Genomic DNA, 26,950 nt, shown 5'->3' on the forward strand with positions numbered 1-26,950 from the left:
TAATGCCCCAGTATAGTGAAACTATAATGCCAGTGAGTGCCGTCTTTTGGATTAGATGGTAAACCTAGGTCCTGACTCTGTGATAATTAAAAACAATCCTATGGCACTTCTTGTAAAGAGTAGAGGTGCAACCCCAATATCCTGGCCGAATTCCCTCCATCGGCCCTTACCCATCATGGCCTATCAATTGACTGTATCATTATCTCTACTCCACTTATACCTGTTGTGTGGTAAGTGCACTGGTGCCGTTGTCCTTTGGCTGGCATTGCATCATCTAAGTGGATGCTGCACACTGCTGGTGATGTGGAGAAACCACTCCTCAACCCATGATTGTATGTGTGTATGGCCATACAGGATAACTGCGCTAAATAAATACACACGTTACATTACATTCATCAAAATGACACCACAAAACATTAAATAAAGTAGTTTCTTTCATTTAAACATAGATAGACAAGGCATTAGAGGTCTATTACCAAAATCACTTTTATTATACATAATAAATGTACATAAACTTTAATGTTTATTTATATAAACAGCAAATTGTTCAACACTGTTTGAACGGTTAGTAAAAGCAGCAAACCATTTAGATTTACCCTATGACCATTTATTCAAAAGAAAAAAAGAAAAAAAAAAGAATTCAAAGCCCTATTTTGTGGCAAGTGTCATTATGTTTTGATGTTTGTAATAAAATGCTGTACAAGCAATACCTAAATAAGAATACTTAGAAAGAACACCCCATTATTTATTTAAATATATAAATATAATTAAAGCTATTATTCTAACTTTAAAGGGATAGTCTACCCAAACCCCACCCCATAGAAAGCTGCAGCCATTGACATTCTTTTTTGTTGTTGGTATAATGGGTGTCAATGGCTGTTAATGTCCAACATTCTTCAAAATATACCGCTCAAAACAAAAAAAGAAAACACTTAGTTCCATTGTTACATTGTGTTACAGTTTTTTCCAATTGTTTACACACATTTTCTGTAAGCAGGTCTCATGTTGTCAGAACTCTACACACAAATCACAAAACACACACACATTGGGCAAAACTCTTCAATTCTTCTGCAAAATATTTCAGAATATTGTTATATACAAAACACACAAATACCAAATATATTTTACTGTATTTTCCCCAGAAATACAGTGTAAACAGTGTTCGTCTTAACCAACACAAAGTTGTAGATAACGTTGTCTACCATCAACAGAAGTATTTACAGAATACAGTTACAGTAAAAAACAAACCAAAATATAAAAACAGCTATACTGCATCCTCTTTTCTGTTTTGGTCTGGCCAAGCAGTGGGGGAAATGTCACCTTGCATGGCGAATCCAGCCATGAAAAGCATCAACTGCTATTGCTTGGAAAAGGGGTATACGTGTGTGTGGATTTTAGTCATACATTTTCCATTTCCAGACAGAAAAACAATTCCTCAATACATTTGAGGAATGGAGAATATGGAGGGAGATAAACCACTAAAAATTGTGGGCAGGCAGAGAACCAGTTATGATCCAGATGAGCTCTGATTTCTAAATTGAAACTCTGAGACAAGTGTTTACTCATTTGATGAGTTAGTATGTAAAGTAAAGCAACTGACTATACAATTTTGAATGACAGTGTGTTCCTTGTGAAAACAAAAGATTTTCTGCATGAAAATTGTGTAAAATGCAGAGAATTGTGTGTAGTGTTTTGAAAAAAGTGTGTTGTAAACCTGCAATTTGAGTGTAAAGCCGGAATTGTGCTTGTAGTTTGGCAGAATTGGTTCAGGGGGTTGGTGCATTAGTTACATGTTGTAGAAATTGTATCTGAAGTACAAGTAATTGTTTGTAAACAATTGGAAAAAACTGTGTGTTCCTATTATTTTTTAAGCAATATATATCTTTTTGTGTTTGACCAAAGAAAGAAATTAATAAAATAAATGTACATTTTTGGGGAGAACTATCCCTTTAAAAAAAGGTAATTCAATAAGAGGCACAAAAATGTCCTTCTATAATGTTTACCTCTTCATTTTAGACCATCAAACTAAAAAAATGTTGAGTATTTCTCTACCTTACATAAGCATCACTTATGCAGGATCACTTCTACCACCTCACATCTCTGTCACAGCATCATTTTACACCAGTGATAAACAACAGGTTTCCCCTCTTGAAAAACTGCCACCACGATTGTCCTATTTAATGTGTATGTGAAACGACTCCAATTCCATTCTAGACTTGAATGCCTCAAATCACACATCGAGATAGCAAAATAACCACAATCATTTTTTTCCCCTACTCTTCTCCTTGATAGACATTGAAACCTTCACAGGTTTGCAGAAACTGCAGCTGTTTGGTGTCCTGATACAAGAAAACATCTTTAATACTCCCTTCAAACCCTTTAGTGAATACACCAGATGTAACCGATGCCACATCTCTGTTCAATTCAAAACCTCCCAAATAAATCACCCCTCCGTAATTGACAGCTACGTACTGTTCGAAAGGGTCGATGTCTTCAAAAATGACTCTTTCCTCATTCACATAGACCTGGATGAGAGTCCGATTGTGCGTTATTGAAAGGTAATTCCAATAGTTACAGCAGAAAGAGTTTTGATATACAAGAGGAAGTGCGGTTCTCTCACCGAGATTGACCGAAATCTTCAGATAACCATCCTGCAGTCCAACCGCTAGATGATCATCATCTTCGCTCTCCGCTTTCCCCATCCAAAAGATCAATCCGTCTCCTGCTGAAGTAGAAAAATTCAGTGAAACCTCAGTGTGCATCAAATTCCTAGAGTTGTACTTCGGATCCTTGTATTTCAAATAAGAGTTTCCTATAAACCTGATGGTCTTCAGTGTTACTTCTCTGTCACAATGAGTCCCAGTCCATCCCAAAGAACACATACATGAATATGAAGCGGATGTTGAGTTGTGGATGCAGACAGAATTGTGTTGACAAAGATTATTGAGACATTGAATGGACTGTTGGCATCGTGAACCAGTCCACAGTGAAGGGCAGATACATGTAAACGAAAAATCACCTGATGGATGGCAGTGGCCACCGTTCTTGCAAACCTTATACCCACACGCAGTCCCGTCCCAGTCGCCAACATTGGCTCCATCGAGCGCTCCTGTCTCTGTAAGCTCAAGCTCCTGCCCATTGACTACAACCTCTCGAATGCCGCCTGTGAATCCCACTAGCTCCTTTTCCACTGCATCTATTGACACAGTGTTAAGTGAAGAAATACCACCGATGAAGATATTTGCGCCAACATCAAGAGTTGTTGAGCCTTCCGAAGAGTTCCTGGTCACAGATTCACCGTCTACAATGAGGAAGCCGCTGTTGCCTTCTCTGCCAGCCTTCACTGTGTGCCACCTCACGCCGGTCACATCTAACTCTTTCGGAGACTGTAATACAATAGTTTGGTTCCCCAGATTATAGCGGAGCTGCAGAAAGCCAGCAGACAGGGATATGCTGAGGAAATCACCTTGAAGAGGGCAGAGGAGAAGAATTAGTTAGAGTTACACTCAACAAAATATAAAAGGAACATTTTGTTTTGGTTCCTGTTAGGGCTGCACAATATATCGTTTCAGCATTGATGTCGCAATGTGCAAGTCCGCAATAATCACATCGCAGAGAGTGTGCGAATTACAGGGGGGTTTGGGGGGATTGACCCTCCTAATTAAGGCTTGATCCTCCCTGAAGGACATCAAAACAAGATGTATGGGGGGGTCTGCCCTTTAATATTAAGAAATAGCTTTCTCTGACCTCTGATCTATATCTTAAATATTAATAAGTAAAAATGTATATTATAAATATTAATTTGACCCCCATAACAGTTTATACCATTGTAAATGCATAATCGTACCACTCAATGCTAGAAAAAATATCATTCAACAATCTGAAACTTGCAGTTCTAGAGCACTGATAGTCATCTTAAGTATTCACAAAACACGTTTCTTTTAAAATAGGTGTTTATATCTGCATGTAGCCTAAAAAAATAGACACTCTAAAATAGTCACCAAATATCCCTCAAAACATTGCAGATGTACACATTTTATTAATAGATGTAATTTAATAACATTCATAAATTGATTCACTGAAGCATGTTACCAAACTACTACTGAAAACCCCCCTGATCGACAGTGTATAATTCGCACACTGATCGCAGGGATCTGCAATGTAGTTGAAACCGTAGTAGACCAGACATTACAGTTGGAGTGGAGTAATTTCATATTTTTACCTTAGAGTAAAAGTTTATCATTTGCATGTGTGTTTAAGACATGACTAAGTATTTGAAGCAATTTTAAGCCATTTGAGCACAATAAATGAAACATCTGTAGCTTAATGACTAATTATACATGATATAACTATTTAATTAAAACGATAGTGTTGTTATACGCTGATTATTTAATTTTTGCTTCTGAATGCTGAATACTACCCCAGAAAATCCAAACTAATTGTTTATTTGCATTTTTTCTCTGTTGTATTTAACTTTGCTTGTAATTTAAAGAATATTTTACGCAGATACCCTTCCTTTACAGAATCATCCCAATCGATCTAAAATTATGAATTCTAAAAGCTATTCAAATCATCTGCTGAAATTGCATTTATATCACAATATACAGTTGAAGTCAGAATTATTAGCCTCCCTTTTTATTTTTTCCCCAATTTCTGTATAACGGAGAGCAGATTTTTTCCAACACATTTCTAAACATAATAGTTTTAATAAGTTGTCTCTAATCATTGATTTCTTTTATCTTTACCATGATGACAGTAAATATTATTTGACTAGGTATTTTCAAGACACTTCTATACAGCTTAAAGTGACATTTAAAGGCTTAACTAGGTTAATTAGGCAAGTTATTGTATAATGATGGTTTGTTCTGTAGAATATTGAAAAAATAAAGCTTAAAGGGGCTAATAATTTTGTCCTTAAAATGGATTTAAATTTTTTAAAAACTGCTTTTATTCTAGCCAAAATAAAACAAATAAGACTTTCTCCAGAAAATATATTATCAGACATACTGTAAAAATTTCCTTGCTCTGTTAAACTTAATTTGGGAAATATTTAAAAAAGAAAATTCAAAGGGGGGCTAATAATTCTGACTTCAACTGGACCAATAATTGAGATAAATAGGACTTTTGTGTGCACAGAAAAAGATTAAAGAACTTTTGAGTTTAGCTTCTTTTGAAAGACGAAAACAAAAAGGCTGTTTATATTTTAGTTGAGTGCATTTTGAATAAGCAGTTTTTATTGTCAACTGTGAAGTATATTCAGGTAAAATGGTTTATAAAACAAAAAATAAACGGATGAGACTTGGTTTTGTCTGGAATAGAGTACTCTGTCAGGCTATGATCCTTTGCTTTAAGTTAAAACGATGCATTTATATTAGATTTTTTTGGTTCAGATCAAGGTTAAAATAACCCTTATGTCTTCTATGATTCCTATTCTTTCTAACCACAAAATGCAGTGAGCGATTTCTACAAAAACAAGAATGGCGACAAAATATAAAAAATCTGCGCATTACCTAAACATACAGTTGAAGTCAGAATTATTAGCCCTCCTTTGAATTTTATTTTCTTTTTTTAAATATTTCCCAAATTAAGTTTAACAGAGCAAGAAAATTTTCACATTACGTCTGATAACATTTTTTCTTCTGGAGAAAGTCTTATTTCTATTATTTCGGCTAGAATAAAAGCAGTTTTTACATTTTTTAAGAACCATTTTGAGGTCCAAATTATTAGCCCCTTTAAGCTATATATATTTTTTCGATAATCTAAAAAACAAACCATTGTTATACAATAATTTGTCTAATTGCCCTAACCTGCCTAGTTAACCTTATTAACCTAGTTAAGCCTTTAAATGTCACTTACATCTGTATAGAAGTGTCTAGGAAAAAATCTAATAAAATATTATTTACTGTCATCATGGCAAAGATAAAAGAAATCAGTTATTAGAAATAAGTTATTAAAACTATTATGTTTAAAAATGTGTTGAAAAAAAAATCTGCTCTCCGTTAAACAGAAATTGGGACAAAAATAAACAGGGGGCGAATACTTCAGGGGGGCTAATAATTCTGACTTCAACTGTATATATTAATATATTTAATAAAGATACACCTAAATGGATTAATTGTGAGTAATGTAAGTCAAGAGTGAAGATGCTGCTTTACCAGAATGAGTGCTCAAGTGCTGAGCGGTGTAAAACAGAATTCCCTCTGGAGAAAGAGTCTGAAACTGCAGCTGCACATGCGTTCTGTGCCTTATGTTGATGGGAGGAAATGACATCCAAGATGACTGATTCCCACTGAAGAAGGGGTCACTGATAGTTATAGCTGGAAAAGAAATAAAGGGAAAGAGAAAAAGTGCAGTCTTGTTGATTTACGGTTTAAAATTCCATGAGCTCGTTTAAGTTATTTTGTGAAGTGTTTTATGGGACTCTAAAGCAGTGAAGTGTCTGGTGGGAAATTTAATGCATTAAATAAGTACATTTTTTTAAAATAAATGTTTTACCATTTTATTTTAAAGCATCCTTGTTACACCTTATATGTACTTACTGTATTAATAAAAGTAAAACATGCATAATTTGCATATGTTTATGCATAACTATGTACATTTACGATTAAAACCTAAACCAAACCCTACTCCTACCCTATGCCAGACAAATTCATTCATTCGTTATCCCTCAGCTTAGTCTCTATTTCAGAGATCACCACAGCGGAATAAACTATTCTGGCATTTGTTTTACACAGCGGATGCCCTTTAAGCCGCAACCCAGTACTGGGAAACACCCATACACACTCACATTCAAACACGCAGTAACACCACTGCCAATTTAGTTTATTCAATTCACCTATACCGCATGTCTTTGGATTGTGTGAGAAACCAGAGCAAACCCACGTGAACATGGGGAGACCATGCAAACTCCACAAAGAAATGTTAACTGGCCCAGCCGGAACTCGAACCAGCAACCTTCTTGTTGTGAGGCAACAGTGCTGACCACTGAGCCACCGTGCCACCCTTTATACCAAACACATGTACTTGATTATATTACTCAGTACTTAAATGTAGAATTGCACTGACATATGGGCAACAAAAAATATAATTTAAGGCAACAATTTGCTCTTTTACAATAATAAATAGAATGGCAGCAGAAAATAACTATGCTTAACTAAAACCAAATAAAGATACACACACATATATAAAAAGATACAGTGGACACAAATACACAGAAGTATAAAAAGATACATGGAAACTACAGCATACAATATCACATATTTTTAAAATATATTTTTTTAGTAAAGGGTAAATTCCACATACATATTGACAGTAAAGACATTTATAGGGCTCTAACATATACTCGGCGCAATAAGGTGCAAGACATGTTTTTAATCGCACGATTTGTTGCTATTTTTAGACCAGTGAAACCCTAATATTCACGTAAAATTGCACCACTTTGCGGACTCATGGGTCTTCTGCTCTAAAAAGGAGGCATGTTTAGGCGCATTATTGACGCGTTGCTATTTTGACAAACTGAAATAGACTGTGGCACTGACCAACTGAAAGCTCGTCTAAAGTCCAGCGCAGAGCATGTTAGTTATGTGCCTATGCAGGTCCAAACAATTACCATTTGCTTAATACACACAGCAAAACACAAATATCTTTACATATAAAAATTAAAGGAATAAAATGTTATAATTATTTTCTACATAAATATAAAAACCCCTACCTCCAAGTCTCGTCTTGGGGTGCTTTTTCAGTTCATTCATGACCGTTTGAATTTGTATAATGTTATTATTATTATTATTATTATTATTATTATTGTTATTATTATTATTGTAAGTATTTGTATTTGTTTCATAAAAACAAGTTTAGACTTGCCCACCTGTCAGGTTTTGGAGACATCTACATCCCCATATGAGGCATAAGAATATGACGTGTGTTTGGATAGAACTCCGTTATTTGACCACACTTCAATGTTATTGTTCATTTATTCGTTTGGTGGAAATTAGAACTGAATTTAGAAATAGTTAAAAAAAAATCTTTGCACTTAGGCTAATGAATGTCTTCAAAGGAGTGTGTACAACACTGTTTCCTTACTCCACGAAAGTAAAGGAGTAAATGTAAAGTAGAGAGAAAGTAAAGAGGCCGAATGGAGGAGGCTCATTCTTTATTCTCGTGCTTTATTCTAGTTTGATCAACTCGCTAGTGAAGCGTTCAGTTTTCTACTTACAAAGTCTGCCATGTAAATAGCAAATGCATCATGGCGCGACACAACTGACTCATAAAGGGAATGGGAGATGAGACTCTGATTTGTTTAATGCACAATATGCTCAGAACACACCCATGACTCATTAAAAGAATAAGCACAACCCTGTTAGACTATGCGCCAGGGTGCAACACATATTTTTCAGTCCTTAAAATAGCAAAAGTGTATTCGGACATGCCCTAGATAGTTAAAATAGAGCCCAGTATTTTTCAAAAGATTTACAATTTGAAATTGGCCCATTAATTTTTTTTCTATATATGAAGTGATCCCTAAAACTAATATTTCAACTTCAAATAAAAAATGTTTGTCATGCATTCAATTTTTAACTAGGCTGTTTTTTAAAATGTAAAGAGAAACTTCTTTAATCTCTAGTTTTTCTAAAGCAGAATGAGACGGTAATATGCAAAAGTGCGTATTTGAAACTATTATTCCATTGTCGTTTTTTCAACATGTGAACTCTCTCTGAACCATCTGCTGACCCCTCTGTGACTCTAACCTTGCTGGCAGTGGAGTCCAGCAGAGCCCAGAGGACACTGGCATGTGTACCCATCCGAAAGGGGCACACAGGTGGAGCCGCGAGCACAGAAAGGCGGCGGGATGTGTTCAGCATCACAGAACGACACTTTCTCTGAGCAAAGAGCACCTTTCCATCCAAACACACACTGACAGCTGCAGGGAAAGGCCAAATACGGAGAATTAATAAGGTTTGTCAGTCATTCCCTAACATAATTTGTTTTTTCTGAGGTCTTACTATACAGACGATCCAGAGTCCACACAAGTTCCTCCATTATGGCAGAAGACCAGGCTGCATGGATTCACGCCACACTGACCCACATTACGTCCTGACAGCGGCCTGATGTCTGGCCCTCCTAGAGCATGAAACTTGCCATCTTGTCTCGTCCGAAACAGCATATCGAAAATGCAGCCTTTAAAATCAAAGAGAAAGAATATGTATCATTTACATGCTCCCATGTTCATGTTTACCAGGGTCTGTTAAGATCCTGGAAACGTAAATGATTTTATATTGATGCTTAGCCATAGCTTTTGATAACCAGAATGAAATACATTTTTAAATACATTGATATTTATATTCAAAGGTTCTGTGAAGTGCTTTGAAATGTGCATTTTTATTCGATGTTTGATGTAATCTCAACCAAAACATGGAGAGGGTGGCACATAGTGTAGCTTCTCCCCTTTAAAAACAGCCAATAGAGTTTTGTTTTATCAAAGCTCTGCCAGTGAGAGTGGTTGAGCTCAAGCGCATTAAATATGAAGCATATTAAAGGGGGTGGGGCATGCCAGATAACAGAGAGCATTTGATTGGTCACAATTTAATGAGAAACTGAATAATGCCTGTTTCACACGAAAAAAAGGGAGTAGAACGTGAACAGCGCGTGCACAGGATGTATGGAAAGCAGAAACAGGGCACAGGCATTTGCCTTTCACACCAGCGGATCGGCAGCTTTTGCACAGATCAATCTGTCTGTCTGTCTGTCTGTCTGTCTGTCTGTCTGTCTGTCTGTCTGTCTGTCTGTCTATCTATCTATCTATCTATCTACAATTGAAGTTAGAATTATTAGCCCTTCATTGATTTATTTTCTTTTTTTAATATTTCCCAAATTAAGTTTAACAGAGCAAGGAAATTCTATCTATCTATCTATCTATCTATCTATCTATCTATCTATCTATCTATCTATCTATCTATCTATCTATCTATCTATCTATCTATCTATCTATCTATCTATCTATCTATCTATCTATCTATCTATCTATCTATCTATCTATCTATCTATCTATCTATCTATCTATCTATCTATCTATCTATCTATCTACAATTGAAGTTAGAATTATTAGCCCTTCATTGATTTATTTTCTTTTTTTAATATTTCCCAAATTAAGTTTAACAGAGCAAGGAAATTCTATCTATCTATCTATCTATCTATCTATCTATCTATCTATCTATCTATCTATCTATCTATCTATCTATCTATCTATCTATCTATCTATCTATCTATCTATCTATCTATCTATCTATCTATCTATCTATCTAACTATCTATCTATCTATCTATCTATCTATCTATCTATCTATCTATCTATCTATCTATCTATCTACAATTGAAGTTAGAATTATTAGCCCTTCATTGATTTTTTTTTTTTTAATATTTCCCAAATTAAGTTTAACAGAGCAAGGAAATGTTCACAGTATGTCTGATAATATTTGATAATATTTTAAAAATGAGTACAAAAGTCCATGAGTCTGATTGTTGATGTTAAAAAATAATTCTCTATTCTGATAACATTAAGAAAACTTAATATCCAGTGAGTGGCTGATAGAGGTGAACTTTATGAATGTAAAGAGACTTTGTGTACATGTGCCCTGAGATCTATTAGATTGGTTTATATTCTGAAATGGGTATTAAACTCAAAAGATAATTCAATAGTAAGTCAATAACCATTTAAAAACACAATTAAGCCATTGCAACAGTTTAATTTGCAGTTGGAGATGCCTCAAGATAGCTGTTGTGAAACTATTTCATTTGCCCAACGGACTTCCATCTTAAGTGAATTACTGTAAACTGAAGGATTAGTTAAAATGATGCTATGAGATAACAGAGAATACAAATTGAATCTGGAGCTCTCATTAATAACATTGACTAAATGAAAAGATACAGTGAGAAATCTCTGCCCACTTTTCATCAGCTCAAATATGTTAAATGATGTTGAGGTTGCACAGAAAGTCAAACGCCAACAATTCTAACATTTCCTAAATCATAGACAGTTATTCACCTAGACAGTTTCTTTATTAAATCAGTTAAATTGCTAGTCTTTTATTAAAACCTGTATAATTTTAAAAGACAAAATATTTCTAATAATTACAGATATGCAAACATAATTGATTTTATTATTCGTTTGCTCATTATTTTTTACAGACTCTTTTGACTGAATGAAAGTTATTCCTTTAACAAGCAATTCCCTGACAATGAAAAAAGCAACTAGCAAACAACATGTTTTGTTAGCTTTATAAAGATCTGTTGTAATAAAGCTTTGTGACGAATGGTTGCTCACACATTGCACACAAGGTTGAGTCCCATCAGAGTAACAGATGTTCTGAAAATAAGCTGAAGTTCAATTCACGCACCTCAGTCTCTCTACGCATGACGACTCAAACAGACGATCCCAGTAACAAAGACTGAGCTGATGATCTGGATCAAGACAACATAATAATGAACAAAAAAACAGTAAATAAACACAGCACCTTGAAAGCTGTTCTGGAATCGAGAGCCCGGAGGCAGAAGCTCAGGTGTGTATTCTTCATATCCACCAATATAGAGCTGACTGAAGGTGTTTAGACCCATCAGCGGACCAGGAGATGTACCTGTCCTCCTCTTCTGTCCATTAACCTGCTCAAACATAAACAAGCAAACAAACAAACAAACAAACAAACAAACAAACAAACAAACAAACAAACAAACAAACAAACAAACAATGTTGCGTCAGAACAGGAAATGACAAGTAATTTCTTAGTTTTTTTAAGAAAATCAAAAAAAATTTGTTCATGTAAATCACCTATGCTGCATGTTTGCATAAATACATAAATTGGGGAAAATTAAACAGGGGGCTAATAATTCTTCAACTGTACATTAGTTTAGGCAGCACTAAAGCCAAATCTGGAGCTAATCTAACTAAATACCTTACAATATTGTTTCAAAAATTAGTAGCCCAAATTAATATGTTAGGGAAAATATTAAATAACATTTTCAAAAATTGCAAAAATCAATCAGTTTTTTATGTTGAAATGTTGTAGTTTTCAATTTTGTTGCAATATTTTGCATTAATATATTATCTTTAAATTTCTAAAGACTAAAATATTATTTTTATATATATATATATATATATATATATATATATATATATATATATATATATATATATATTTAATAAAACTGTTGTTTAAATGCACTAATTTATATTATATTCACTGAGAAATTGATAAAAAAATGCATTGTTAAAAATGGAGTGTACTCAAATATTCTAAGCGCTATATATTAAAGGTCTCAGCCAGAATGAAAACCAACTCTGGACTCATTTAACTGAAGAAATCAATCTGACTCAACGGACCAACAAACCGAGCAATATCATAGCTCATAACAGTAAACATAAACAATATGGTAGTGTCTGATTCTCTGAGTAAAAAATGATTAGTTATTTCAGGTAAAAATTAAAGAGCACCTGTTCATCTTAAAATGTTATTCATGTTTGCAAAATTGACTGATTACATATAATAAATTATATCCTATGTGTATAATTGTACATATCGTTTATCATACCTATAATCATGGATCAATATAAGCCTGTAAAGTTGTCAATAAATTGTATTAATTGATGCAGGTGAATGTTAACAGATGTGGTCTGACCAGTGAAAGGACATGTAACTTGCAAAAAACACATTTTGTTGTGCATTGAAGTGCCTAAAGTGAACCAAACAAACAAAACAAAATAATAGACCTTTTTCACACTTCCGTGTTCTCAGTAGCATAAGTTGTTATAGTTGGGAAAACTTAGAGCACAGTGAATGGGGGAATACAGCAAATAGTTTTTTTTTAAATCTTATTTGCTCAAATAATAAAAGTAAAACGCCACGATGATGTTATAACTTTCAGAAAATAGAAATAAAATTGTTAGATGAAGACGACAACCTGAGTAGAGAATAACGTCAAATTTACTTTCCTTTCCCATAGATGCTGCATTAGAAACATATCTCGCATAAGAGTTGTTTTTTGTAATTTGAAGCAACAATGATATGCTACATCCATAAACACATATAAATGTTCATACGTTAAAAAATTTTAAACTTCAAAGGATTTAAGATGCTGATGACCATAAAATGCGTCATAACTGGCTTGTGAAAAGGGTCCATTTTGTAACTAATGATTGTGAAATTCAATGAATGTGAATAATCAAGATGTCTGAAATTTTCCAAAACACACCTTCAGCCATCCAGTTTTCAGGTATCTTCCAAAGTGCACTGTGTGAATGTTGATCCTCGGATTTAGGCGATCGCTGATTATTGTTGCCAAACCCGAACCGAGATTATACTTATGAACAATCCTGCCGTTCCGAACCCCCAATGCGAAGAAGTCATCTCCACTGAGGCCTTCATTACAAACAAAAACACACCAAATCCAAAAAGCACATTAGGTGGGGTCTAAAAATCAGGGATTTATTCTATTCAGAAATAAACAAAACAAAGTGTCAAACTTTGACTGGTGGTTCAGGCCAAACTGACCATCTATAAAATGTCATTTATTTCTCTTTTGAATCTAATTTATCTGACCATTTATCAGGTGAAAAGTTGCCTTCTCATCCTCTCTGATTCCTTCTTTTTGATTTTGGTCCTGCACCATGCTGCTCAGCTCCCTTGACAATTGCTTCATTATTCACAGCGCTGTCCTCTTCTCTCTTTCCCTCGATGAATCATCCTAAACTATAATCCCGAGAGACACTCGCTGAACTGAGGAAGATTCATACCCCCCTTACGCTTTTATTCAGCTGCCTGTCTTTTGATTAAACATGTTCGTAGCAGTGACGTGTCAGTTAGCAGCCACCGAAACTGACCTTAAAATAAATTGCAGATGGAGCTGGAGGCATGAGGAAACTTGACCGAGATGCAACGTCTCTCACAAAGACAGGTCTCCTCTTCTGAATGACATTTTTAACAGGATGTTGATTTGTCGCTTTTGGTTATGGATATAAATTTCGGAGTTTGGAAAGAGGCATGTGTCATTTTGCAGAAAATAAGTTCTTTAATGAGTATTTCTGTCTCGTTTTCGAGTAAATACAACCTTAATGCAGTATATGTTTGCTTTAGGAGCAAATTTTAATATTAAAGATGCTAAAGAAGATATTTCATGAGTGTCACGGTGGCGCAGTGGGTAGCACGATTGCCTCACAGCAAGAAGGTTGCTGGTTCGAGGGTCAGTTGGCATTTCTGTGTGGAGTTTGCATGTTCTCCCTGTGTTCGCGTGGGTTTCCTCTGGGTGTTCCGGTTTCCCTCACAAGCCCAATGACATGCGCTATAGGTGAATTGGGTAAGCTAAATTGTCTGTTGTGTATGAGTATGAATCAGTGTGTGTGGGTGTTTCCCAGTGGTAGTTGCAGCTGGAAGGGCATCTGCTGTGTAAAACATATGCTGGATAAGTTGGGGGTTCATTCTGTTGTGACGACCCCTGATTAATAACCGGACTAAGCCAAAAAGAAAATGAATTAAGATATTTTATAACTTTAGATTTAAAATATACTGTACATAAGATTTTTCCTAAAATAACTGATTTAGAGTATTCATTATATACTACTCTTAAAACTTTACTACTTATTACTGATTTGTCATAAATTCAGTAGGAATAACTGAAATACGTGAAATATAATTAAAGATAAAATAACTTATCTGAAATAATGTAATATTAAGAAATATTTAATACATATGATGACAGAGCTGAATTATCACCAGATAAAGAAACATTTCATATTTCATTTTCAATGATTTATCATTCCTGAAAAATGTATGTTATTTGAATATGACTGATATTTATACATTTTATTATGCGTATACTTATTTAATAATAATAATAATAATAATAATAATAACAACACCATATATTTTATATATTAGAAATATATACACTACCTCACAAAAGTCTTGTTGCCTATTAAATTTTTTAGGAAAAACAAATAATAACTTGACTTCTAGTTGATCATTAAGATCAAAAGTGGCTTTTATAAAAGGCCTCTAGATTATGCTTATTTTACCAAAATAAAATATGATCATGCCTTGATTTTATATTATTTAATTAGGACAGTAAGGTCTGACTTTGCTCAGACAAAAGTCTTATCCCTAAACAGAAATAATGTACACAATAGAATATAAAGTCATGGTGCAGTGGAAGAAGAAGTAATATTGTGTATGACTGCCATGAACTTGGAGGACTGCATCCATACATCTCTGCAATGACTCGAATCACTTATTAATAAAGTCATCTGGAATGGCAAAGAAAGCGTTCTTGCAGGACTCCCAGAGTTCAAGATTTTTTGGATTCATCTTCAATGCCTCCATCTTACCCCAGACATGCTCAATAATGTTCATGTCTGGTGACTGGGCTGGCCAATCCTCAAGCACCTTGACCTTCTTTGCTTTTAGGAACTTTGATGTGGAGGCTGAAGTATGAGAAGGAGCGCTATCCTGCTGAAGAATTTGCCCTCTCCTGTGGTTTGTTATGTAAAGGGTAGCACAAATGTCTTGATACCTCAGGCTGTTGATGCAAGCCCCCATACTAAATATTACCCCAAACCATGACTTTTCCTTCACCAAACTTGACTGATTTTAGTGAAAATCTTGGGTTCCAATAGATCTTTTGGGATGCGGTTCAACAGATGATTTATCGGAAAACCTATCCATATTAATAATTTTAATGTTTCATTTGTATCATCATAAATATTATTACTTTTTTTTGCCATGATTAAAATGACAGGTATTTTTAGTCTCCTTTGATCTCTTTGGCCAATATTTATCCACTTTCATCTGAGATTCTTTAGCCACCTAATGCATAACAGATCTTTTTATTATGACAGATAATAAAAATCATTGCCCCATTGTGTGTACAGATACATTCTCTCTGCTGTTGTGTTTTGGACTTACAGTGCACTGTACAAGAGCTGCTGCATAAATATCTCCTATTGAGTGAACTATTTCTGAACCTCACTTTCTCTAACATGACCTTCACCAGTGCTGGGAAAACGTTTACAGCCAAGCTATGAATCCAGCTATTGTTTTCTTTTTCAAAATCCACTATATACCGCATTATATCATAAACACAGAGGGATGCAATGAAATCGAAGTGAATAAGGAGAGATGGGGAAATAAATATAAAATAAAAATACAGTATTCCCATTTTCACCCACCTTGTCCCTTTTGCCCGGAAAAGAGAATGAGGTTGTTTCTCAAAGCAGAGGCATTATTGGCAAAGGTGAGCTTCAGGTGAAATTCATAAAAATGGCCCGTACTGGGAATAGATGGATAAGCCACATACGATGAGTATCCAAATTCATCAAGTCCACTAAACTTGGGCCGAGTGATGTTGATAGCTGCAAAATAAATTACAAAAAAAAAATATTACATTACAATTCATTTATTTCCCTTCAGCTTAGTCACTTTAGTCATCGGGGGAATGATCCGTGAACTGATTCAGCATATGTTTTACACAGCGGAAGCCTTTCCAGCTGCAAACCAGTCCTGGAAAACACCCATACACACTACAGCCAATTTAGTTTACTCAATTTACCTGTACCACATATATTTGGACTGTGGGGGAAACCAGAGCACCTGGAGAAAACTCACACGAACACGGGGAGAACATACAATCTCCACACAGAGAGCCAACTGACCCAGCCGGGAATCAAACCAGCAACTTTCTTGCTATGAGGCAACAGTGCTAACCACTGAGCCATTGTGTTGCCAAATACAATTAATTTTTGAAATATTTATATCACCATAATGCCAAAAGATAATGTACATATTAATAATGCTAATAATAATACACATGGGCGACTCTGTGGCGCAATGGGTAGCGCAGTCGCCTCACAGCAAGATGATCGCTGGTTCAAGCCCCGGCCGGGCCAGTTGGCATTTCTGTGTGGAGTTCTCCTCATGTTTACGTGGGTTTTCTCCGGGTGCTCCGGTTTCCCCCCACAAGTTCAAAGATATGCGCTATAGGTGAATTGGGCAAGCTAAATTGTCCATAGTGTATGTGTGTGAATGGGAGTGTATGAGTGTTTCCTGATGATTGGTTGCAGCAGGAAGTGTATCCGCTGTATCCGAGTAAAACATATGCTGGATAAGTTGGCGATTCATTCTGCTGTGGTGACCCCAAATTAATAAAAGACTAAGCCGACAAGAAAATGAATGAACAATACAAATCAGGGGTATGATAGCCTTATGTTTAATGGTGACACAACAAAAATGGTAAATAATTTATTTTAGCTATAGGTTACTTACACAATTTTATTCTATTTTAATTCCAAATTTAATAAGAGTTACATTTTAATTCCAGATATAGTTATAAAATAAAGTATAGGCAACTCATTCCCAATTGAAAAAACTGCCTGGTTTTAGCTGGTTGACCCGTCTGGTTTTAGAGGGGCCATTTCCAGGCAGGTTTCCAACCATTTCCAGCCTGGTCTTAGCTGGTCAGGCTGGGCGATTACCAGCTAAAACCAGCTTGACTAGCCAAAACCAGCAATGTCCAGCTTAAACCAGGCTGGACAAGCTGGTTTTAGCTGGATATAACCGGTCATTTTCCAGTCTGACAGACTAAAACCAGGCCAAACCCCTCTAAAACCAGGCTGATTGACCAGCTAAAACAAGCCAATGGCAAAACAAGCCAAACCTTCGGCAGGTTTAAGCTGTCTCTTTCAGCAGGTACCAGTTATTTTTATACTAATTTACAAGACCAACTTGACAATATAATGTTTAAAAATTGTTCCTAAAAACGACCACAAAAAACAAACAAACTTCAAGCTAAAACATAAATAAAAATACATGCATCAAAACTTGTAGAAGAGTCCAGATGAAGGTCCTACAATGCAGCTCGAAAGAGTAGGCTAAATGTTACACTGTAGGAAACATTTGCGAAACATTCTGTGAAATGTCGACTTAAATATCGACGCTTAAGTATACAGTAACCTATAATTATACTGAAGAAATGTACTGTACTAACTGTATGATATTTATCTGTAAAAAGTTAGCAGTTTACCTGAGGTAAAGTAACAGCAGTACTAGAAAGAGCCGCGCGATGGCGATATTGCACCACATATCGCTGTTGTCAAATCATACCTATTATTATTTCCTGTGGTGGAAGATGCTGGTGCTATGATTATCCATTGTAATTCCTTGCTGTTTTACTCTGTAAATGGACAATGGTCGTCTAAAATCATTCAGAATTTATGAAATTGCTGCTGTAATGTATTTACAGAGGCAGAAAATCGTCCTAAATTTCAACATTTAATCCTCTGGTCCATCAAGCATCGCTCAGGCACATTTCAGCTTGGGTACATTAAGCATTTACACTTTTTTATCCAGCGAAATAAAAGTGCTACCTAAAGAGTTTTCTACACCCCCCATTTTGTCTTTATGAACTGTGCAGTGTCTCCGGAGGATTTCTCTACAGCAGCGTTGAAGTTCTTTCCCATTCTCTCCACTTGAATTATTGATGCCTTTTGAAATTGCAAATATATTACCTTGTCACGGTTTATTTGCACAGCGCCTAATGAAGGACTAGAATGCGTTTTTAGCAGGGATGGCTTGATGGGTCCAGCTGTATTTCTTAACTCGCGGTGTCATGTAATGGCTCTCTGATATGCTGCATATGCTGAGTTACGTCTTCTTGCTCCAAGTGAAATTCATTAATAAACCCGCCATTTATTAATCGGACGGGGGAAGTTTTTGAGAACGCCAATTCCTAAGATATACTGCAGTGCTGGGTAAGGATGTGATTTCTGTTCATTTTTGAAGTAAAAAATGATTTCTGGTAGGCTACTTAAAGGGATAGTTCACTCCAAAATGTAAATGTACCTCAAGTGGTTCCAAACATTTATGAGTTTCTTTTCTTTACGTTGAATGCAAAATAAGACATTCTGATATCCACACATTCTGATATTTCACACTGATATCCATATGAAAAATAACACCCCACATGAAAAAATATATAGCCTAGTAGCTTAAAACTGTTGTGTTTTTGAGCCATACTAGCATTCATTCATTCATTTTCCTTCAGCATAGTCCCTATATTGATCAGGTCATCAAAGCAGAATGAAACACCCTTCCAGCTGCAACCCAGTACTGGGAAACATCCACTCATTCACACACATACACTACAGCCAATCTAGTTTATTCAATCCACCTATAGCTCATGGAATGTGGGGGAAACCAGAGCACGCCAACATGGGGAGAACTTTCAAACTCCACTGAACGAGCCAGGGGGCCAAACCAGCAACCTTCTTGCTGTGAGGAGACAGTGCTAACCAATGAACCACCGTGTCACCAGCCATACTATACTAAGGATACTAAAGCACATTATACTGTATTAGAGAATTCATAATTCTATGTCAAAAAAGTTCGATAAAATTCTGTAATATCTTTACCTGATTAACCAGTACATACAGTAAAATTCAGTTTTTACAATTATGGTGTACTGCTGTATATTATGCTCTGAAATTGTAGAGGGCGAGGCAGTGGCGCAGTAGGTAGTGCTGTCGCCTTACAGCAAGAAGGTCGCTGGGTCGAACCTTGGCTCAGTTGGCGTTTCTGTGTGGAGTTTGCATGTTCTCCCTGCCATCGCGTGGGTTTCCTCCGGGTGCTCCGATTTCCCCCACAGTCCAAAGACATGCGGTACATGTGAAAACTTGCTAGATAAGCGGTTCATTCCACTGTGGCGACCCCGGATTAATAAATCTGGGGTTTATTAAGCCGACGAGAAAATAAATGAATAATTGTAGAAAACTATAGTATTGGGTGATTTGTTTGTATTAGCCTACTATAATTTTTGTGTTAACATGGCAATTATAGAATCACCTCAATAAATGAATTCAAATGTTTTATTATAGTATAGTTCAAACATTACTATATAATGTTTCACTATAGTAAGTTATACTATAAGTTATAGTATAACTTACTATAGTTTTTTCATATGGTGTAACTATTCAATTAATTTAGGTCTAACAACATTTTTTCAAATATAATATAATACATCTTCAATATAACAGAAGAAATAAAAGCTGAAAACAGAAATCACATTTTAGGTGATTTATTTATTTATTTATTTTGAACTCATTAATCATTTCTGTGGCCTATCAGGGAACTTACTGCAAATATGTCCATCAAATGCACACCTCAGAAGTTTGGTGGAAGTACTAGTTCATTTGGAACTCTCCTGATATTTCAATGTCTCCTAATTCTGAACAAGCCTCAAGTCCAAGCTTCCGGTTACATAATGATTCAATTCAGCTTTATTTGTAAAGCGCTTTTATAATGTAGATTGTGTCAAAGCAGCTTCACATAAATGGTCATAGTAACTGGATCAGGGTAGTTCCATTTTTAGTGTTTAAGTTCAGTTCAGTTTAGCTCAGTTCAGTGTGGTTTAAAATCATTACTGAGAGTCCAAACACTGAAGAGCAAATTCATTGATGTGTAGCTCTACAGATCCTGAACTGTAGAGAAGGAAACAGCGGAGAGGCAAAAAAAAAAACTCTTCACCAATAGGAGAGTGAAGAAAAAAAAAAATGATGATGATGATGATGTACAGTGTTGTGAGTAACGCATCACAAGTAACGTAAGATACGTAATGTTACTTTGATAAGTAATGAGTAAAGTAACGCACTACTTAAAAAAATTAAGCAATAATATTTGAGTTACTTTTTTTTTTTTTACAAATTCACTTTTAAAAAACAGTTTGCTAAACTAAAATGAGTAATCATGTTGAATCACACTGAACGAGAGAATGATCTCCCAGTGGAAACAGACAGAAACCAAGATGGCAGAGCCTTGAATTTTTGGGTTGGAGGTATTCTCATTATTTTCAACACAAGGAAGAAAATGGCATTGTCTCAATGGACAGTGATTTTACTCAACTGATAAGTCAAAAATACAAAAGTAGCAAACACATTGCTTCAACTTTCATAAATCTGTATATACAGTATGGCAGGTGTAGCATCAGGAAGTTCTCAGAAGGTAGCATTATTCAATTTTTTTAAATTATTATTATTTTTTTTAAATGTAAAGGTGTAGGTTATACAATGTATCGACAAAAAAAAATACTGCAAGTTCTGAAAGAGATCAAGCCTCAGGCAGGTATGAAAAAGTAACTTAAAAGTAACACATTACTTTCCATAAAAAGTAACTAAGTAGCGCAACTAGTTTTTGGGGAGTAACTCAATATTGTAATTTACATTAGATGTTGCCAACGCTATTGTTGTCTTTTGGAAGGAATGCATCAATAGAGCTGCCATTTTAGGGTACAGCTCCTTTGAAATGGATGTGGGACCATAGTGCAGTGTAGGACTGCGGCCATCCAGAGCCAGAGATATACACATATATACATTTATCTATGATCGGCAGTTTTCCCAGTGGTCACTATGCAAGTATTTTTTTTAAATTACGAAAATTATAATTGTACATCACTTTTCTACATCGATTGGTAAGTGATCGCACGGGCATTGCCAACAAAGAGCATGTGTTTATGTGCATAGAAATGTATCATCCACTTTCCCTTTTAAATTTGATCTAATCCATGTCCTGAAACACACCCCCTCTCTCGCTTTCACTTCTCATTCTAACGGAGAGAGCGATTCGTTTGTGAATGACTCCCTGACGAATCCCCATTATGAATGACTCGTTCACTTAGCCGACAATAATACGTTTCTGGCATCGCAGCGTCTTGTTGTCATATTTAATTAACATTATTTGCTGATTTTATTCAACAAAACTAGCATAAACCTAGTATTAATTGCGAGTTGGTACTACTTTGCCTTATGGTCAGTGCAGTAAGAGACTGTATTATCATCAATACTTGTTTAGCAAAAATGTTTGTAACATACAAAATTGTAAAAACGAAATCTTATTTGAAATGTTCTGCCTCCGTGTTTTGTTTTCTTTGTTTTCTCTTTATTACACCCCTACACAGTGCTAAAGTCCAACATCTTCACATTGGCGTTAGTCAATTGACTAGTGTGGTTGAATAATATTTGTCCTCGGAGCACTGTACAAATTTGGCGGCCCTGAGCATGCATCAGTAGCGCCGCCATATTTGTAATAGATTTGACATACTAAAGTCAAATACAGTTTTTCACTGTAATAGGAATATAACATTTTAGACCAGCAAAAGTTTGTCTTCTACTGATCTTTGCTCCTGTAGTTGCTAACACTATCTAGTGAATTTTTCAGAATGAACAAAGCTAAAAAAATTCACTCTATTTGCCAATTTGATGGTTTATTTTCTTGGCCGAAATTGAACATTCAGATGCTTTGTTAGAACCTAAATTTTGTGCAGTACAAATACACTCTCAATGGATGTCTGTATCCCATATGACAGTGTACAAAAGATACCTTAAATAACCATATCGAATGATTTTCATGCAAAGGCACTGCATGCTTCTCTTTGCTGTATTATTGTGGTGCTGGAAAACAACACAACCTCTACCTCCTAAGCAGTTTTTACAGGTGACGTATCATCCATTTATTTTCATTCGTTCTAGTCAACAACTGTTTGTGCGCAAGGATTTTGCTCTGGTGAAAATAAATAGCGTTTTGTCAGCTCTGTGCTAGACTTGGAGATATTTAGCATTTCCTGATTTCCTTTCCTCATGACACACAGAAAAACAAAATAAATAAAGACACAAGATTGAAAATATGCACATGTGAGCAACTCCTCACAAAACGAAATCTGTTTGATCCCAAACACTTTCCACGAGATGATTCTTTAATCTTTTGATGCAGAGTCTGGTGATGATGGAATGAAAATACAGGAAGTCACATGATGTGTGGGTTAAGGCGGTTTAGGACAGATGTGCCATTATGTTATGAGTCTATTTTAGGTGAGTGTGATGTTAACAGTGCGTCAGAGAGCACGGTGTGTGTCCTTTAAACACCACTGACGCCTCAAACTGCTTCCAGCAAGACAAGCTCACAGGATCAATCGCAAGATCAATCTATCGGACTGCCTGTGGATTCTGAGTGCTACTTCTTAAAAAAATCTTTGAAGTTACAGTTATGTAAAGTATTTATTTTAAGCTTGTCAAATCAAGATCAAATAACAAAATAAATAAATGTAAAAAGCCTACCATGATCAATCGCAAGATCAATTTATCGGCATGCCTCTGGATGCTGAATGCTAACTTTGATGCCGGATGTAACTTTGAGGTTAGAGGTAAGATGATTTTACGATTCTCAGATAGAAATAAAAATAAATAAAATAAACATGTTGGCTAAAACTAGGGCTGCACAATATATCGTTTCAGCATCAATATCGCGATGTGATCCTTCATTGCAGGATCTGCAATGTCAAATTCAGCTTCGGTTTGTTCATCCCTCAGGAATTTTGAGTGTATACAAATAACTTAAATACTCTTGAAATCTTACAGTTGTAGATCTTAAAAACAAAGCAAACAAGCACTCTTTGTTTTAAAGGATTAAGATTTCAAGTGTATTTAAGTTATTTGTGTACACGAAATTTCAATAATGAAAATTTGTTGCAGTGGCGCAGTAGGTAGTGCTGTCGCTGCACAGCAAGAAGGTCACTGGTTCGAGCCTCGGCCGGGTCAGTTGGCGTTTCTGTGTGGAGTTTGCATGTTCTCCCTGCAGTCTCGTGGGTTTCCTCCGGGTGCTCCGGTTTCCCCCAAAGTCCAAAGACATGCGGTACAGGTAAACTGGGTAAGCTAAATTAAATAAATGAACATTTGTTGCATTTAACATTTATACAATAAAGACTATGCAGTTTTATTTGCTTACATTTGATTATTCAACTTGTACTTGAATACAGTTTGATTTTTGCACCAAAAAAAAAATATATATATATATATATATTTTTGCAGATTATCTGGCCTATGACATCATCTGTCAATATAAAATTATGAGTGCTTTCCAAACGGAGCGGTTCAAGTCATCTGGTGAAATAATTATATTCGTATCACAATAAATGTGGCAGAAAAATTAAATATCACAATGTCTGATTTTTCCAATATCGTGTAGTCCAAGCTAAAACTATTGAAAAATACTGATGAACAACAAAACCATAAATTAATGCATTCTAAAAGTCAGTGAAAAAAATTAAAAAACCTTTATCAATATGGCTATTTAATAAAACAGCACCTACGCGTTTCGGCAACACTTGCCTTTATCAGGGTAACCAGATGTTAATGAACTAGCCATATCAATAAAGGCTTTTAAAAAACGTTCACTTTCTTTTTGAGTGCCTTGGACTTATGATTTTGTTCTTTATCTTTATGAATCCCTTATCCAAAGAGCAACAACACATGAACTACTCCTGAAGTACTTTTGGTTTGATTTAGGATTTATATTGAATAATATTGCTCGAAATGTTGCCTGCCCTGCTAACTGAATACGAATAGTTCCGATGCAAAATCCTCTTTAGTGCCATCTGAAAATACAGTTAGACTCACCAAAAATTCAAAAATTAAATTACATTTATGCAGATTATCTGGCCTATGACATCATTTCAGTCAATATAAAATTTTAAATGCTTTCCAAATAGAGCTATTCAAGTCATCTGGTGAATTAATTATTTATACTTACTTTTCAAGTGCCTTAGATGTTTTATTTTGTTGTTTTCAGTATTTTTTAATAGTTTTAGCTAGGGATGCACGATATTGGAAAAATCATACATTGCGATATTTTGTTTTTCTTCGATATTGCAATGTCTTATTTTTCCAATATTGTGCAGCTTTAGCTAAAAGTCAGCAAAATCATGAGTCCAAGGCACTCACAAAGTAAGTGAAAAACATGAAAAAGCCTTTGTCAACATGGCTATGCTACATATAATACATATACTGTACATATGCATTTCGGCATCACTTGCTAATCTAGCCATAATAATAAAGGCTCAAAACTCATAAAGGCACGAAACAGCTTGAGAGCGAGTACGTTTTCATTTTGGGATGATCTATCCCTTAAAGGCAGGGGTGCCCAAACCCGGTCCTGGAGGGCCAGTGTCCTGCAAAGTTTAGTTCCAACCCCAATCAGACACACCTGGGCTAGCTAATCAAGCACTTATAGGCTTAAGTTGGAGCTAAAATCTACAGGACACTGGCCCCCCAGGACTAATTTTGGGCAGCCCCGCTTTAAAAAAAAAAAAGCCAAAATGGAAAAACAGAACCAAAATAATAACAAGCAAAATAATTCTGGTGGATGAAATTATTTCAGTTTCCTGAAAGGTAATTCCAGCAGTTATTGCTACAACAAATCACATCTTCTACAGTATATATTGCCTGGCAACTCATTTCATTTATTTTTTTTTCATTTTTAATTTTTTTTTTAAATAAAATCATGATCACTGAATCTTATATTCTTCTAAATGTATAAGATCATGATCCCTAAATCGCATTTTCCAAATGAAGTCTAAATTTCCGAATGCAGCATTAAATCACTGCATAAAACAGGCTCAACACCCCCTCCCTATAATTCCATTAGTCCAGGCTCATTTGAAGAAGTCCAGCACATCCAGAGTTGAGCGACTGCCCAGAGGCAGCGAGGCCTTGGCTACTAATCAATACTGATTGATGTTATCTGCTGTTATCGGCCTTTAAATTCAAATGTCAGTCCCACTCGGTGTGACACTGGGAGATTAGAACACTCAATTTGGCATTGCTGTCTGATAGAGCGACGTCTGGTTGCTCTGCCTGGCGTGCAGTGCCAAGCGGTCTTCAAACCACGCCACCCAATTAGATTACAGCAAAATAGCAGCACTTCGTTTCCCTCTAAGCACAGTGGAGGAGATGAAGAGCTATCTGTGTAAGCAGATATTCGACTTTAGCTGACTTAACACTGTGAGGTAGAGCCACGGAGAGAAGTGCATTAGTTACACGCTGCCGTTGTATGTCTTCACAGCTTTGTTCTTCCAGATAATAAAACAAAAGCAATTGCAGCGAGTACAATCCGTGACTACACGTTGATAAATTAAGTTCCGGAGTTGCCTGATTTAAAGCACTCGGTGTGCTCATTATATTTGGATGTGTATTAACTGTAGATGTGATGAAAGGTCAGGAATTAAGTCGGACTGGGAGTTTTCTTTAAAACATTAAAGTTAGTTGTTCACATAACTTGACGAAATGATGAAGTGATATTATTCTTCCGTTTTTCCACCTTGCCGAATTATAATAAATTGTCAATGCAACTTACAATGTTTATCATGACACCAAATAACTATCCATGGAAAAGTGTTTTGAAATTATTATCACATTTAAAGTACACTAAACATCGATACGTTACTTCACTTAATGAGTAAACCTAGTTGAATTGACTTAAAAAAGTGAGTAAACCCATCGTAATGTGGAACTCTTAAGTTAATGTAACCTAATTGTGCTAATTATGCACAGTTCATTTACCAAATTTATTTTTCATGTAAATTCAAATAATTGCTATAAATACACTTACAGGGTACTTTATTAGGTACACCTGTCCAACTGACTTTCTAATCAGCCAATCACATTGCAGCAACTCAATGCATTTAGGCATGTATACATGGTCAAGACGATCTGCTGCAGTTTAAAACAGAGCATCAGAATGGAGAAGAAAGGTGATTTAAGTGACTTTGGATGTGGCATGGTTGTTGGTGCCAGACAGGCAGGTCTGAGTATTTCAGAAACTGCGGATGTACTGAAATTTTCACGCACAACCATCTCTAGGGTTTACAGAGAATGGTCCAAAAAAAGAGAGAATAGCCATTGAGTGGCAGTTCTGTGGGAGCAAATGCCTTGTTGAGGCAAGGGGTCAGAGGAGAATGGCCAAACTGGTTGGAGCGGATAGAAAGGCAACAGTAACTCAAATAACCACTTGTTACAACCAAGACATGCACAAGAGCATCTCTGAACGTACAACATGTCGAACCTTGAGGTGGATGGGCTACAGCAGCAGAAG

The 26,950-nt window shown here is 35.7% G+C and overlaps 1 protein-coding gene across 7 annotated transcripts in view; it reads right to left on the reverse strand.

Moving 5' to 3' along the window:
- Window positions 1-468: 468 nt before the first annotated feature.
- eys (eyes shut homolog) overlaps window positions 469-26,950 on the reverse strand; it is a 522,196-nt gene continuing 495,714 nt past the window's right edge. For all 7 annotated transcript variants that reach the window (XM_073920212.1, XM_073920209.1, XM_073920210.1 and 4 more), the window contains 7 exons: window positions 16,210-16,392; window positions 13,242-13,408; window positions 11,510-11,654; window positions 9,003-9,177; window positions 8,748-8,920; window positions 6,156-6,317; window positions 469-3,466 (listed from right to left, as the gene is read on the reverse strand). In XM_073920212.1, coding sequence (XP_073776313.1) covers window positions 2,274-3,466; window positions 6,156-6,317; window positions 8,748-8,920; window positions 9,003-9,177; window positions 11,510-11,654; window positions 13,242-13,408; window positions 16,210-16,392 — 2,198 coding nt within the window. In that variant the 3' untranslated portion in view covers window positions 469-2,273. The remainder of the gene's footprint in view (window positions 3,467-6,155; window positions 6,318-8,747; window positions 8,921-9,002; window positions 9,178-11,509; window positions 11,655-13,241; window positions 13,409-16,209; window positions 16,393-26,950) is intronic.

This window comes from Danio rerio, chromosome 13 (assembly GCF_049306965.1).
Source record: "Danio rerio strain Tuebingen ecotype United States chromosome 13, GRCz12tu, whole genome shotgun sequence".
Classification (NCBI taxonomy): domain Eukaryota; kingdom Metazoa; phylum Chordata; class Actinopteri; order Cypriniformes; family Danionidae; genus Danio; species Danio rerio.